This window comes from Nothobranchius furzeri, chromosome 3, assembly GCF_043380555.1.
Source record: "Nothobranchius furzeri strain GRZ-AD chromosome 3, NfurGRZ-RIMD1, whole genome shotgun sequence".
Lineage (NCBI taxonomy): Eukaryota > Metazoa > Chordata > Actinopteri > Cyprinodontiformes > Nothobranchiidae > Nothobranchius > Nothobranchius furzeri.
The window spans coordinates 76,843,273-76,857,593 of NC_091743.1; the positions used below are offsets into that span (position 1 = coordinate 76,843,273).

The 14,321-nt window shown below is 43.3% G+C and overlaps 1 protein-coding gene across 12 annotated transcripts in view; it reads left to right on the plus strand.

The window, feature by feature from the left end:
* The window catches only part of eif4g3a (eukaryotic translation initiation factor 4 gamma, 3a), a 54,699-nt gene extending 41,385 nt beyond the window's left edge, over positions 1-13,314 (plus strand). For 4 of the 12 annotated variants that reach the window (XM_015958375.3, XM_015958377.3, XM_015958379.3 and 1 more), the window contains 19 exons: positions 12-167; positions 275-472; positions 654-800; positions 914-1,150; positions 1,986-2,090; positions 2,623-2,761; positions 3,052-3,164; positions 3,612-3,702; positions 4,000-4,117; positions 4,218-4,426; positions 4,599-4,711; positions 4,927-5,099; positions 5,252-5,377; positions 5,522-5,603; positions 7,757-7,855; positions 7,965-8,111; positions 11,587-11,668; positions 11,795-11,968; positions 12,836-13,314. In XM_015958375.3, coding sequence (XP_015813861.3) covers positions 12-167; positions 275-472; positions 654-800; positions 914-1,150; positions 1,986-2,090; positions 2,623-2,761; positions 3,052-3,164; positions 3,612-3,702; positions 4,000-4,117; positions 4,218-4,426; positions 4,599-4,711; positions 4,927-5,099; positions 5,252-5,377; positions 5,522-5,603; positions 7,757-7,855; positions 7,965-8,111; positions 11,587-11,668; positions 11,795-11,968; positions 12,836-13,017 — 2,691 coding nt within the window. In that variant the 3' untranslated portion in view covers positions 13,018-13,314. The remainder of the gene's footprint in view (positions 1-11; positions 168-274; positions 473-653; positions 801-913; positions 1,151-1,985; positions 2,091-2,622; positions 2,762-3,051; positions 3,165-3,611; positions 3,703-3,999; positions 4,118-4,217; positions 4,427-4,598; positions 4,712-4,926; positions 5,100-5,251; positions 5,378-5,521; positions 5,604-7,756; positions 7,856-7,964; positions 8,112-11,586; positions 11,669-11,794; positions 11,969-12,835) is intronic. The other 8 variants (XM_015958383.3, XM_054732973.2, XM_015958384.3 and 5 more) reach the window with 6 other exon arrangements.
* The last annotated feature ends 1,007 nt before the right edge of the window (positions 13,315-14,321 follow it).

Consider the following 14,321-nt stretch of genomic DNA (forward strand, 5'->3'; position numbering starts at 1 on the left):
CCCTCCATTAGCAGCTCATGAACATTGCGGCTCGACGGATCACACCCAGAAAGATCATCATGAACGTGTCCGTTGAAGATGTTTTTCTGAATAAAGCGGAGAACGCCTGGAAACCCGGCTTGAAGAGGGAGGGTCCAGCAGAGGATCCGGAGATGCAGCAAACGCAGGCAGGGGCAAAAATGAAACATTTACATGGTTTACGGTTATTCTCCATGTCCAGATCGGTCTCTGCGGGACTGAGTTCTGCTTTACATGGGGCTGTTCTGATTCCCAGGAGCTCTTCAGGAAGGTTCGGAGCATCCTGAACAAACTGACTCCTCAGAAGTTCAACCAGCTGATGAAGCAAGTGACGGATCTGACCATCGACACAGAGGAACGGCTTAAAGGTGTCATCGATCTAGTGTTTGAGAAGGCCATCGACGAGCCCAGCTTTTCTGTGGCTTATGGAAACATGTGTCGCTGCCTCGCCGCGGTAAAGCCAGCCATTAGAAAAGTCACTAGTCTCAGTATGAAGATGGATTTAAACTGTTCCTTCACAGCTGCAGTTCAACTTTCAAAATGAGTTATAACCAAGATAGCAGAGTCTTTTCACATGCTTCTGTTCCCAGCTTGAGGCCTTTTCTTTTTATTCAACTGTATCTGTTTGTGTTCAGCTCAAAGTGCAGATGACGGACAAGCCCAATTCCACAGTTAATTTTCGCAAATTGCTGCTAAATCGCTGCCAAAAGGAGTTTGAGAAGGACAAGGTGGACGACGTGGTGTTTGAGAGGAAGCAGAAAGAGCTGGACTCGGCTGCATCGGTGTGTAGTCTCCTCACCGTTCGATCCGGTTTTCGTGCTGCTGCATCGTTTTTCACACACAAAAAAGAACCAGCCTAACCATGCTTTGGTTTTGGTAAAACTGTGGATTTCAGGCGACAGAGCGTGAAAGGCTTCAGGAGGAGCTGGAGGAGGCCAAAGACAAGGCCAGGCGGCGTTCCATCGGCAACATCAGGTTCATCGGCGAGCTCTTTAAGCTGAAGATGTTGACTGAGGCCATAATGCATGACTGTGTGGTCAAGCTGCTGAAAAATCACGACGAAGAGTCATTGGAGTGCCTGTGCAGGCTGCTCACCACCATCGGGAAGGACCTGGACTTTGAGAAGGCAAAGGTGAGCTGCAGGAGGGACGTTTGTTATCAGTGAGGCAAGAAAGCATGAGCAGGCAGAGCTTCTGTTGTAGGAAGGCACACGTTTGTTATGGAAGTGAGCTACGACAGGTGTTTGGTTTCCTGGCACAAACTAAAGGATCTAGTGTGGAAATGTCCTCGCAGCAGCTGCCTGTTATTGCTGCTCACACACAGGTGCTGGTGGTGGTTTTTATATCCAACTCTCAGCAAATGAAGTGTTTTTGTTTTCTCCCGGTTCTGAATTGGTATGATTTGAGGCTGGAGCTGCTGTTTGTGTCCACTTGGGTTGTTCAGATTTATAGCTGCTTTGATGAACCACGACAAAGCCTTGCTTCTTATTTCTGGTTACAGTGAAACCTGGTCGAACCCTTCATGAGTTCAGGCAGAAAAGCGACAGCTTTGGGTGAATGACTTTCCTCTGACAGGAGAAAGTAGGCTAGTCGGGGCCTGCTTCGCTCTGTCTGACGCTCCTGTAGCCGGAGTCCTCTGGTGCTCGGACCGAGCCAAACACCATTCCTCTTTACCTGCTTATGTCCGGTAGATTTTCATCAATCATCTGACAAATAGAAGCTTCTGACCAGCCAGGAAACAAATCTGCTCCATCTGCCCTTCTGAAAAATATGTGAATTTACCCACATCAATACTCGTGTACAAGTCATCAGAAACGTGGTCATAAATCTTTATATTCCTTTTTCATTTCTGCTGTATTTAAAACATTTTAGGAGAGCCGTTTTTCCACTAATTCACGGAAAAGGAGTTGTTGTGCAACATGAGCGTGTCTGAAACCCGCTGAACCCTAAAACTTCTTTTCTCTACAGCCTCGAATGGATCAGTACTTCAATCAAATGGAAAAAATAGTCAAGGAGAGGAAAACGTCATCTAGGATCCGGTTTATGCTGCAAGATGTGATAGACTTGAGATTGGTGAGTTTGTGGTTTTGATGTTTGTCTTTAGGCTCACAGACCTGAGTTCTCGTGCACGTTTCTGCATGTTTCATGGTGCTTCAGCGGCTCGTTGTTGTGCTGATGTGTGTGCACCCTTCGTGTAAGTGAACCAGATTACCCCAAAACAAAAAGACCTTATTTAGATCAGGCCCCTGCATCAGTCAGAATTCTGCAGATAAACAACTGGTCTTCTCTTTATTTAATGGCACTGGTGATGTTTTATTTATTTATAAATAAATAATAAATAAAAATATACATAATTATATGTGTATATATACATACATATATATATATATATAATTTTGCAGCTGTATACTCTGAGATTATCATGGCTCTCACACAAGATGTTTAACTGCACTGCTCTGTAATCCATCTTAACAACGCTGCAGCTTCTTTTTTAAGCCGAACGACTTTGGAGCTGTTTATTTTGTTCTAAGATTTAAATAGAAGATAAACCTTGAATTGATTTTTTATGAGTTATTATTTAATCCGTTTTTCTTCATATTTCCAGCACAACTGGGTGTCCAGAAGAGTTGACCAGGGCCCAAAAACCATTGAGCAGATTCATAAAGAGGCCAAGATTGAAGAGCAGGAAGAGCAGAGGAAGGTGCACCAGCAGCTGCTCTCCAAGGACAGCAAGAGACGGCCAGGTCAGTCCTGTTGCTTAAATCCTCTTTAAAGCTTAGAGTCACACCGGCGCAGCTACAGTGACTCAGGACCCTGCTAGCAGACAGGCAGACTTCCTGTCTGTATAGCATGCAGAGATGCTATTGTGCCAGCAGCAGACAGGAAGCCCCCTGCTCCCTCCCATCTGTCAGCTGACCTACGATGCTTAATCAAACGGAGAAAAACGGCTCAATATTAGTCAGAAGAGAAATGATTTTAAAAGCGGCTCTTTTTCATTCAGATGTCTATGTGCTGCTTCCCTTTGGCCTCACAGATCCCCGGGAACAGAGGGATCAGCGGATGCAGAGAGAGGAAACCTGGAACACTGTGCCCATGACAAAAAACAGCCGGACCATCGATCCCAATAAGATCCCAAAGATCTCTAAGGTGAGCTTCAAAATCAGGGCAGGTGGGGCTGCTCAGTAATTTACATCAACTAGTTCAAATTTAATCTTAATGTTGCAGCTTTTTCATTTATTATGTGTTATTAGTCAGAACAGAAAACCAAGGGGAGTGTATTATGTGGTTTTTCCCAGTCAGCTCATGCTAATTACAACAAACAAATAAAAACATGTTCAAACTGCCTAGAAGGGGTGCTTTCAGTGCACCAGGTTCTCATCAACCCATGTTGTTGGGATTTATCCTCTAGTCTACAAACGTGTCCCCCTGCTGGATGTGTTCAAAACGGTTTTCTTTAAAACAAAGTTCCTTTTTCAGCTACAGCTCTTTAACTCACCAACGCATCAGAGGGTGGATCTTTGTCGTGTAAATGTTTGTTTGTTTATATGTGTGGTATTAAGGGTTTTTTTGTCTGTGTGTAAAACAATTCTTCAGCCTCAGATGGATGAGAAGATCCAGCTGGGCCCGCGGGCTCAAGTCACGTGGGTGAAGGGCAGCAGTGGAGGAGCCAAAGCCAGTGACTCTGGTAACAAACCTCAGTAACAGTGCAGGGTGATTTTCACCAGGGCTGTAGCATACTGCAATAAAACATCATTTTGCAGGTTTTTTATAACCCTGCATTATTATGATATCAATAAAATAAATGAATAAAACATACGTAACATAGTATGCTGTTGAAGAACCTTTGAAATTTCCTTCATGGGTCTTTCTTACATAGTTTTCATCATAACTTCTGTTGGCGTCTTACCCGATCGATTCGGTCAGGTGCTCATCTCGGATCTCAGAGGCCTGTTGGTTCAACCGTTTATTTTTCTTTTAACAGAGCTGTCTCGGACTGCTGGTCTGAACCGTTTCTCTGCGCTGCAGTCCACACCTCTACCTCAGCCCTCTACCACGTCTCCACAGAACCCAGACTGTGATTCCAGGAGAACTCTGGGAAGGTAAATCACTAATCCTGGTCCTTCTCTGTTTCATTTCATCTCAGAAGTCCCTAAATACCTCCTCATCCGGGTTAACTTGGCTGCTTCTCTCGCTTGTCAGCAGTCGTAGCAGCACGGTCAGAGGAGGTAGTGAGAAGCCACTGGTCTCTGCCCCGCCATCGGCCCGACCCGGCCTGTTCATCAGGGGGGGCAGTTCCAAAGAGCTGCCGGAGGTTCAAAACACAGAGGAGCGAGACGTAGCAGAACCTCGGAGGCCGAGTGTTACCGAAGACAAAACCGAGCCAGAGCGCAGCCGAGCCAGGGAACCCGGTGAGAACACGCCACAGCACAGCCTGCAAAAACCCCACGTTTGGTTGGTTCCTACAGAGGGAAGAAGGAAAAACAACTCGTCCAAACCACTTTCCATTTATTGGACTTTATGTGTTTATTTAGTGGTTTAATCAGAGCAGACCAAGCATGGATCCGGTTCTTGTCGTTGCAGTGAAACTGGAGCCAGTGGTTCAGAACCAGGATAGACCTGCCCTGTCTGACGAGGAGATTGAGAGGAAGTGCAGGTCCATTATTGATGAGTTTCTTCACATAAATGATTACAAGGTAAAACAGAGTTCTGTCATTTTATTAAGGAAAGGCCATCATCAGCGATTCCTCCAACAAATCAGTTTTTACTTTTGAAACAGTCCACGAGTGATTTATTCCACTGTTTTGTAACTGAAGGAAACTTAGTTGTCCTTTTTGTTGACTTTACAGCTGAGACCTCAGGAGAACGTTGTGTTTCTAGTGATCTGAGCGTACAGCTCTGTTTTCTGCAGGAGGCGATCCAGTGTGTGGATGAGCTGGACCTGGGCCCTCAGCTGCACATCTTTGTGTGCGTCGGGGTGGAGTCCACCCTGGAGCGCAGTCAGATCACACGGGACCACATGGGCCAGCTCCTCTTCCAGCTGGTGCAGCAGAGATTCCTGCCCAAACCCCAGTTCTACAAAGGGTAAGCGTTTTTGTCGCGCCTGACAGCTATGTTACAGTTTAAAACCCTTTTTATATCGTTTGAGAATAAAAATGTAAATTTTCTATGTGAAGCACATTTCTCAGTAAAACGACCTGCATCTTGAGCGTCATCTGATCTTGGTGTTTCCTCAGGTTTGCAGACACGTTGGAGATGGCGGACGACATGGCCATCGACATTCCCCACATCTGGCTGTACCTGGCTGAGCTGCTGAGCCCCGTGCTCAAGGAGGGGGGCTTCTCTATGAGAGAGCTCTTTAGGTGTGTTTGGTGTCCCGTGGCTGATTGTAACGTCTGGTTTGTGGGTTCGCCACCTTGGAGGATAAACTATCTCCACATCTTTATGTTCCACCATTTTTAAACTGTCACCTGCTTAAATGTTTACTTTCTTGTGTTTGTTCACAGTGAATTAAGCAAACCTTTGCTTCCTGTTGGAAGAGCTGGGATCTTATTCTCTGAAATATTGCACATACTATGCAAACATATGGTAAGCATCCCTTTGATGCGTTTTTCCCCCGGCAAAATGTTTTTTTGTTGTAAATCTTTTGATTTTGTTTTCAGATATAATTTAATATGTTTAAGCGTAAATACTCAGTAAGGTATTGTAGACATTGGAGGTCTGGAAACTACATTTTGTCACTTCAAGTTTGTATTCTGAAAATTGTCTTTACCCCTGTTTAGAGAAATGACAAGTTTTAGTTTATAATTATTAACCCAATAAATTGTAATCTAAATCCAAAACACAGTCACTTACTGTTTAAAGCCATTTCTATATATGTGCAGAGTAAAGATGCACACAGTCCCTCCCAGCTGTTTGTGTTGTAGCGATGCTTTTTCTGACGGCCTTATTCACTTTGAACTAGGGGTTGTATCGACTAGTCGACCTCACTGCTCTGTGGTGACTTTTAATGCCTGTCATCGACTAGTCGCTGTCACGTGATAATGACAAGATGCAGTCCTCGGAAAAGACGGCATGTGACGAGCTCCTGCGCGGTATCTGACGCCCGCCGTAAAACGGACATTTGACCAAATTGTGACCTTTACCCTCTTGCAATTTAACATTCCCCTCACCCCATCCTAACCTTAGCCAGCATGCACATGCAAAGCTCTGATTGTTGACGCGCTCCAGACATCTGCGTCCTGAGCACGGCCACAGTAACGTTATCAAATCAGGTGTCGCTACCTCAAAAACAAATTTAACACGCGATCGTTCATGTCGGCTCATTTCCTTTTATGTTTTCTGTCTTTTATTTGTGCCTGATGCGTTTCGCTGCTGTGGAGCGGAGCACATCACCTGTTTTGTCCTCTGGTGATTTCACCTTACCGGTGCGCAGCGCGCAGTGCACACTCCGCTGTTTTTGCAGTCGGTAGATCTTTTAGAACTGCAGTTCAAAGGTAACTCATAAGGTGAATATATATATATGAAGCCAGGTATCAGTTTTTCTTTTGGACTGAGAGGAGATGCAGGAAGATAATAAACAGACAGGACAGAAAAATAGTCAAATAAAAACAAGTAAGTTTTTGTACCTGCTGGTTGCAGCAAACAGACACCATTGAAGGTAATCAGAAGTGAGGAACAAAAAATGAAATACGTAACTATTTTAATGTTTAGAGCAGCAGGAACTCTGAGAGGCTGCAGGCGCATCAGTGAGTTTGCGGCCGCTGGGGGGGGGGGGGGGGGGGGGGGGGGCTGAAGCAGAAACTACCGTTGTTAAAAGAAATGTGTTTAACTTTGAAAATGTGGGCGCAATTTTAACTGTCAAAAAGTCCAACGAACCCCTCCCCGACGTGTATGACGTCATCAACGACTACTCGAAGTCAACTTGATATTCATTACTTGATGGTCGACTTTAAAAAAAATGAAGTCATGCAGCCCCTAGTTTGAACATGACACGTTCCCTCTCATTCAGGATGTCAGCCTCATCACTTTGATTTTCATCAATCACATCAGTAGAGCGGTAGCTGCTCGTTTTTACAAAGGATTTTATTTCTTGCAATTCTACAAATTATCCGAGCACCTTTCTAACATATAAGCGTATTCTGTGCTGCGTCTACAGCACTGCGGGCGTTGCACCGATCTGTCGTGGTGAAGTTTTATTGTTTGATCTACATTCCTTCCCTCCCCTATGGTCACGAGCTTTGGGTAGTAGTGGCCCAAATAAGGATTGTTGATACAAGCGGCCAAAAGGAGTTTTCTCTGCAGGATCTCTGGGCTCTCCCTTAGAGATGGGGTGAGAAGCTCTGTCATCCGGGAGGGGTTTGGAGTAGACCAGCTGCTCCTCCACATTGAGAGGATCCAGTTGAGGTGGCTCGGGCATCTAGTAAGGATGCCCTCTGGACACCTCTCTGGTGAGGTTTTCCTGGCACGTCCAACCGGGAGAAGACCTAAAGGAAGACCCAGAACACGCTGGAGGGACTATGTCTCTCAGCTGGGCAGGGAGCACCTCAGACCTATGCAACATACACACTTGCTTGTCTAGGGCTACATCCATCAATGCATTGCACCATTATGTCACAGTTTAGTTTTAGCTACTGTAGCGTGAGCTATTTAATTATGTTTAATTGTTACATTAGATCGGCCACCCTTGATAAACTACGACACACATGAAGAGTTGAGTGTGATGTTTCTCATTTCCACAGAGCCATAGGGCTGTGAGTTCTTTATGGAGGGAATCTGGCCTCAACTGGGCCAACGTTCTGCCAGAGGGAGAGGATGTCCAGGCCTTCATCTCACAGCAGGTTAGAGAAGTCTGGGAGGATTATTGTACTTCATTGATTTTGTTCTTGCCACTGTCTCCCTTTCCACATTCTCACTGGTCCACTCTCTTCTCCTGTTCACACAAAACAGAAACTCCAGTTCCTTCAGTTGGACAACTCAATGTCTGATGAGGTTCAGACTAAAAGAATCTTGTCTCCCGAGGAGCTGAGCCAGCAGCTAGAGAAACTCCTCCTGGAGGACATGGCCAGTGATGAGCAGATCTTTGACTGGGTAGAGGTATGATGACCAGCATGCATCACACAGCTGTGGCTTTTATCGTTTAGGAATCATCAGTGTTTAGTTTCAGGAATTATGTGCCTAAAACAAACCGTTTGAAAAGGTCCCAAACAGCGAAAGTACAATAGAACCACTTCTCACATGCAAGAGGAAGCTGCTGCTGGAGGAGCCATCTCCAGCTTGTTCTCTTATGGGCCATTCCCATCTGTACCGGGTCGGCCCGGGCCGGGTAGCCCCAGTCGGCCCCAGCCTGGCCCGGTTGATTCCACACTAGGGTTGTCACGGTATGAAAATTTAACCTCACGGTTATTGTGACCAAAATTATCACGGTTTTCGGTATTATCGCGGTATTTTTTAAACGGTGTTGCATATGTTCAGAAAGCATTGATAGTCCTGTTCTACACAAACTGAAATAGTTTTGAAAATGTTTAACAGTGTTTATTAAACCTAAAATAACACAAAGCCTTAGCAAAAGTGCAACTTTTCACAAGTAAAGGAACAAATAGCTTATTTTTCTGGAACTTGTTACAGTAGTCAGTGCAGGTTTAAATTATACAAATCCAAACATTCAAAACATAAACAATATGTAAACAAATCAAAGAAACACCACTTGTTTTCTCATATACTTGTTTTCTTCATTATCAAAATGAAAATCTAAAACTCCAGTCCACACTTGACTTGAGCACTGTACAAGTCAACCTTAAAAAATATGTATTTAAAACAAATAGCCACTTTAAACAAATTACTAAAATAACTACTACACTATGTAATCAAATCCAAATGTTCAAGTATAAATGGCATTGAATAAGTAAACAAATCAATGACAAGGAACTAATTGTATATTTCTCTTCATCATCAACAAATAAGATGCTTCATCCAGCAACAGGGTGTCCGTGACACGGTTTAAATGCTGGCAGAGGACGCTGCGGCTGCAGTATATAGTGACTCGTTGCATTCTCCGTCAACCAAAAGTCCTCACGTCATGCATTTCAGCTCAAATGCTAATGTTAACTTACCTTGCACTGGCTGTGGAGACGTGGGTGATGGTCACGCAGATGTGCCGTTGGATTTGAAGTGTTGCTGCCTTTTGCAGACGCTTGTTTCCTGCACGTTCTGCAAACGGGATAGCCGTCTTCTATTAACTGTCCCTCAGCATTTTTCAGAAATCCAAAATATGCCCATACTTCCGATTTAGTCTTCTTTGAGGGCGGATGGATGTCCTGGGCGCTGCCATCTCCTCCTTCGGCCATTATTTCAGCTTCAAAGTTTTGGTGCCGTTGCAAACTAAAAAGTGCGTGTGCGCGCGCCGCGGGAACTTCAGCTGAAGCGACGGTGGCTGGTAAGGGTCATCGCGCCGAAACCGCGGCCACGGTAAACCCACCGAGATAATATAGTTTTTTAAAAACTGGACGGTTATTTTTATTGTCAACTTTTTTACCGGGGTTTACCGCTATACCGGTTACCGTGACAACCCTATTCCACACATCCTTGTCTTAAGCCCATGTGGGCTGATTCTACCCACCAATCAGAGGCTTGCTCTAATGGAAGGTGTGAATTTGCTGTCAGCAGTGGGTGTGTTGGCCCTGGTCGGCCTGAAGGAGACCCCCTCGAGAAGAGGGCTGAGAATGAGCCTTGGTTGGCCCGGAAAAATACCAGGCCACCCAGATGTGTAAACAACCTACGCTACCCGGCCCGGGCCGACCCGGTACAGATGGGAATGGCCCATTACAGTGACAGAGTCCTGAAATGGTTCGTTCTGGAAGGTACTGAAAATGTCAAGAATAAAATTGCTAGAATTGCTTTATGTGAGAGGGATTTAGTCAACTTTTTCATTGACTATAGAACTACTATAACTTCTGACAAAAATCATATGTCCCCTTTAACACAGACAGATGTCCACTAACACCAGAGCTGGTGGACTTATTCCAGCTGTTTGTAGACTTGATGATCAGGCCAGCATCTCACATAGGTGCTCGGTATCATCAACAAGGCTGTGTGTGAGACAAAGATTACAAGGCACCAAATGCTGTCTAGCATCTACGTGTCAAACCCATTCGTTACCAGTCACGTCACACGGACTCCCAACACGGTGTAAACGTAGTCATACAGAGAACTCTGGGTAGGAATCTTTAGGCTCCTCGTGATTCAGAGGGTTCGATTATTGATGCATTTTTCTAGAGTCCCTCACCCCCCCTCTTCGTAAGTTCTCAGTACCAAGGAATCAATACCAGAACTTAACACCAATTTTCGATACTTTTGAGAGTTTAATTCAGTTAAAGTTCAATTCAGTTCAGTTTATTTCTAAAGCGCCAAATCAGGACCAGAGTCGTCTCAAGGACCTTCACACAGTGAACATTCCAATACAGGTCAGGTCATTAAGCCAATCAGTAAAAAGTTTCCTATATAAGGAACCCAGCAGGTTGCATCGAGTCACTGACTGGTGTCAGAGTCTTTACAGCGGTCCTCATACTAAGCAAGCATGCAGCGACAGTGGAGAGGAAAACTCCCTTTTAACAGGAAGAAACCGCCAGAGGATCCTGGCTCAGTGTAAGCAGCCATCCACCACGACAGCAGTCTAAGCCTATAGCAGCATAACTACAGAGATAACTCTGGATAACCTAGCCTTTTAGATTTAGAGTGTTTAATAATTAATGGAATACATTTTTAATTAAATATTTTTTCTCTATATATATTTTATAAATATCATAATAAATAACATACAACTGTTTGTATTTTATCATAGTAGTGTTGTACAAAATTCTTCTATATGAAAACTTTTAACCACAACTCTTTCTAAATGATGCAAAAACTAAAACCCAGCTCCATGTTCTATTTCTCTTCTACACCATCTGGAACAGCTATGATGAGGAGATGGTGTATTATCATAACCTACAAATGAAACTAAAACAAACTTCAATACCATACAAATGTTTGTAGTTTTACATTGGGTGTGTAACAAAGTAAAACCCAGTCTCCCCTCTGGACGAATCATGTGATGGGTGGGTCCTTGTAGTTTTATAAACCACGTGTACTTTGTTTCTTCATTCCTTTTGTGGTTCTTTTTAAAACAGATGATTTTTCCTTCTCAGAAATCTGAATTTCTGAGTTCCGAGGAAAAAATGAACGCACAATTAGCTGATAGCAATGTTAGCGGGAGCTAAAATATCAAGCTAACGTTAAATTATCTTACCTGTTGGAGGAGATTAAGACATCGTTGTCGATGTTGTCATCACCCATCGCATTTAGTGAAGTGGACCCAAACATTAGAGCAGTTGTGCCCAACAGCCGGTCGTAAAACTAGGTGATGTAAGACTGCTGTGTTTGGACAGAAGACCTTGTTGACAGTAGTATGAGGATAGATGATGTTTCTACTGCTCCACGTCTCTGCTTCATTCAGGATTACATGTTTTTGTTTTAATAGTTTTTCTGTCCTCGGTGGCATCAGAGCTACATTAATTGTGACGTATTCTCTCAGGCAAACCTCGATGAAGCTCAGACGAGCTCGTCCCCCTTCCTGAGGGCTTTGATGACAGCTGTGTGTAAGGCAGCAGTGATAGGTAAGCTCTCCACCACCTGGTGGAGACACTTCTCTGTTCTCATAGCTGATTGTGATATTTACAGCCCTGAAAACCTGATGTGGAACAGCTCAGTGTGCCCTAACCACCACCTGCTTGACTCCATAGATGAAAATGCCAGCTGTCGCGTGGACACGGCCATCATCCAGAAAAGGTTGCCTGTGTTACTCAAGTACCTTAACTCAGACACTGAGCGACAGCTGCAAGCACTTTATGCACTTCAGGCACTGATCGTTTCCCTCGATCAGCCTCCAAGTAAGTGCTGCAACAAAGTAAACACAGGTTAGAAGCTGTTTTGTGTTTTTCTGCTAGTTTTAGCTGAATTTAGATAATTGCATAATAGTCACATATCTAGTAGCGGATTTTTTGCTGTTTATAAAACTTCAGGTGTTCACTTTCCCTCTCTTTATAAAGACGTGTCTTTGGACCGTTAACAGTGTAGCATTAAGGAGTGGCTACATATGTAACAATGATCAATAAGATGTGATAATTCCATATAAATAAATCAACCTGATTGATCTTTGAATGTTTAATCAGAAGATTCTAGTTACTTTTACATGTTCAGGGACCATAAACACACTTTGCATTTTATTTCCTGAGTCTCTTTGTCTGTTGACTTACGTTTTTTCCCCCCATTATGGACCGCTTCGGTTTACCTCCCGCCATGTTTTTGGCTTGTCCTTAGCATCTGCAAAGGCAGAAGGACGTCACGCTGAAGTTGCACACGTGCACAGGCATTATTTTACTCCAACAATCCATGTACATGGACGTCATGGGGCCGCATCATATCGTATTCATGTTTCCATGAAGAATTTTTGATTTGATAAAGCATTCATTCCGGTTACTTGTGCCCATGTAAATGTAGCTACTGACTGTAGAGAAATGGCATCGATGAGGATGGAAATAAATATTAAAGTAATCTAGGCTGTAATAATCAGTTGTATTCTGTCTTTTTGCACTTTACTCGTGCTTTTGGATCATTCCACTTATGTTTTCATAGAGCGTCTGATTTATTGACTCTCCATGTTTCTGTAAAGTCAGAAGATGTTTCTACACATATCTGCACCTCCTCACCTGTCTGTATCTAATTTTTAGTGATGAAATGTTGCTAAACAACAAATGCATAATGATGTCTTTGTTGTCCCACAGACCTTCTTCGGATGTTCTTCGACTGTCTGTATGATGAGGACGTCATCTCAGAGGACGCCTTCTACAAGTGGGAGACGAGTAAAGACCCTGCCGAGCTGGAGGGCAAAGGCGTTGCCCTCAAATCCGTCACAGCCTTCTTCACCTGGCTGCGGGAGGCAGAGGAGGAGTCGGAGGATAATTGATAAGGGAGACGTCCGGAAAACGGCGTAGAACTACATCCCTAACAGCAGAACGGACTTTTAAAAGGCTGTGCAGACAGGACGACGTGTTTACGGCTGGAATTTAATTTGTTTTTGTGTCTTTTTTTTTTTCTTCTTCTGCGACACGGTTCTGAAACATGCCGCCATCTTGAGTTTGGATTCCGACGGTGGAAGCACTAAATATCTGTATCATACATAGAAAATATTTTTGTTTTAAATTTTAACTTACTTTTTTTGTTACTTTTTAAGAAGAGACTTAAAAATACATAGGTTCTGGACTCCTTAATTTATTATTTTTTTAAGGACTGCAAATATGAAAGTTATTTAACCTTTGCAGATGCTCACAACAAGGACACAACAATATAAATAACATTACAGTTAATTATAATAACACAGTAGTTGCGAGATGGGCATCTTCCCTGGATTTCACACCGTTTGGTTTTGAAAACGGGGTTCAACAGCATTAGTCTGAGAAGAATGGGGAGCAACAAAGGAGGGAATAAACATGAACTATTAACGCTGTTAAAGGTCAGAGGTTGTCTTGGAATAACCAAGAGGTGTTCCCTGAGCCTCAACTTGCTGTGTTAATATGAACACATGCCTCGAGAGAGGTAGAAGTGTGCAAATCATAACTCAAACTACGCAGAACAAGGCGAAACTTAACTAAAGTTAAATTTCACAAAGCAAAAGGCCGGGGCCGCTGACCCAAGATGCTTGTAATTCTTAAGCCCTACAGAGCAGTTTAAAGCTTGTAAATACATTAAAGACAAAAAATGTATTTAAAAAGGTGCTGATTCTTGTGATTTCTTATTTTTGTGTTGGTGTTTCAAGGAAACATTTCCTGCCTGAAAATCATTTGGAGCCTTCTATCATTTGTTTTTCTTCATTTTGGATATAAGAGCCTGACAAGAACAAGAGGTGTACCTGTAGACATAAATATGCCAGGGTGCACCTGGAGAATAGCTGGAAGACTCCAAGCCCATCTGCTGATCCACTCATGTCAATTACAATTAATTCTGTCAGAATTTTTAAGTTCTGTCCCAATTGACATGCAATACACACACATGTTATATCTATAACTGCAGTTAATTGAATCAATAAACTTGCAAGTTAGAATATTTTCCTTTTTCCAGCCAAAAGATAAACTAAATAGAAATCCATCTTCGGTTCTGCTTTAGGTCTTTGAGAGAATTTATTTGAATATGTTTGTAGAATATACCATTTCTATTTCCTGAGGATATTCCCTCCAGATATAACAATTTGTTGTTCACTTTTATTTTGTTCCG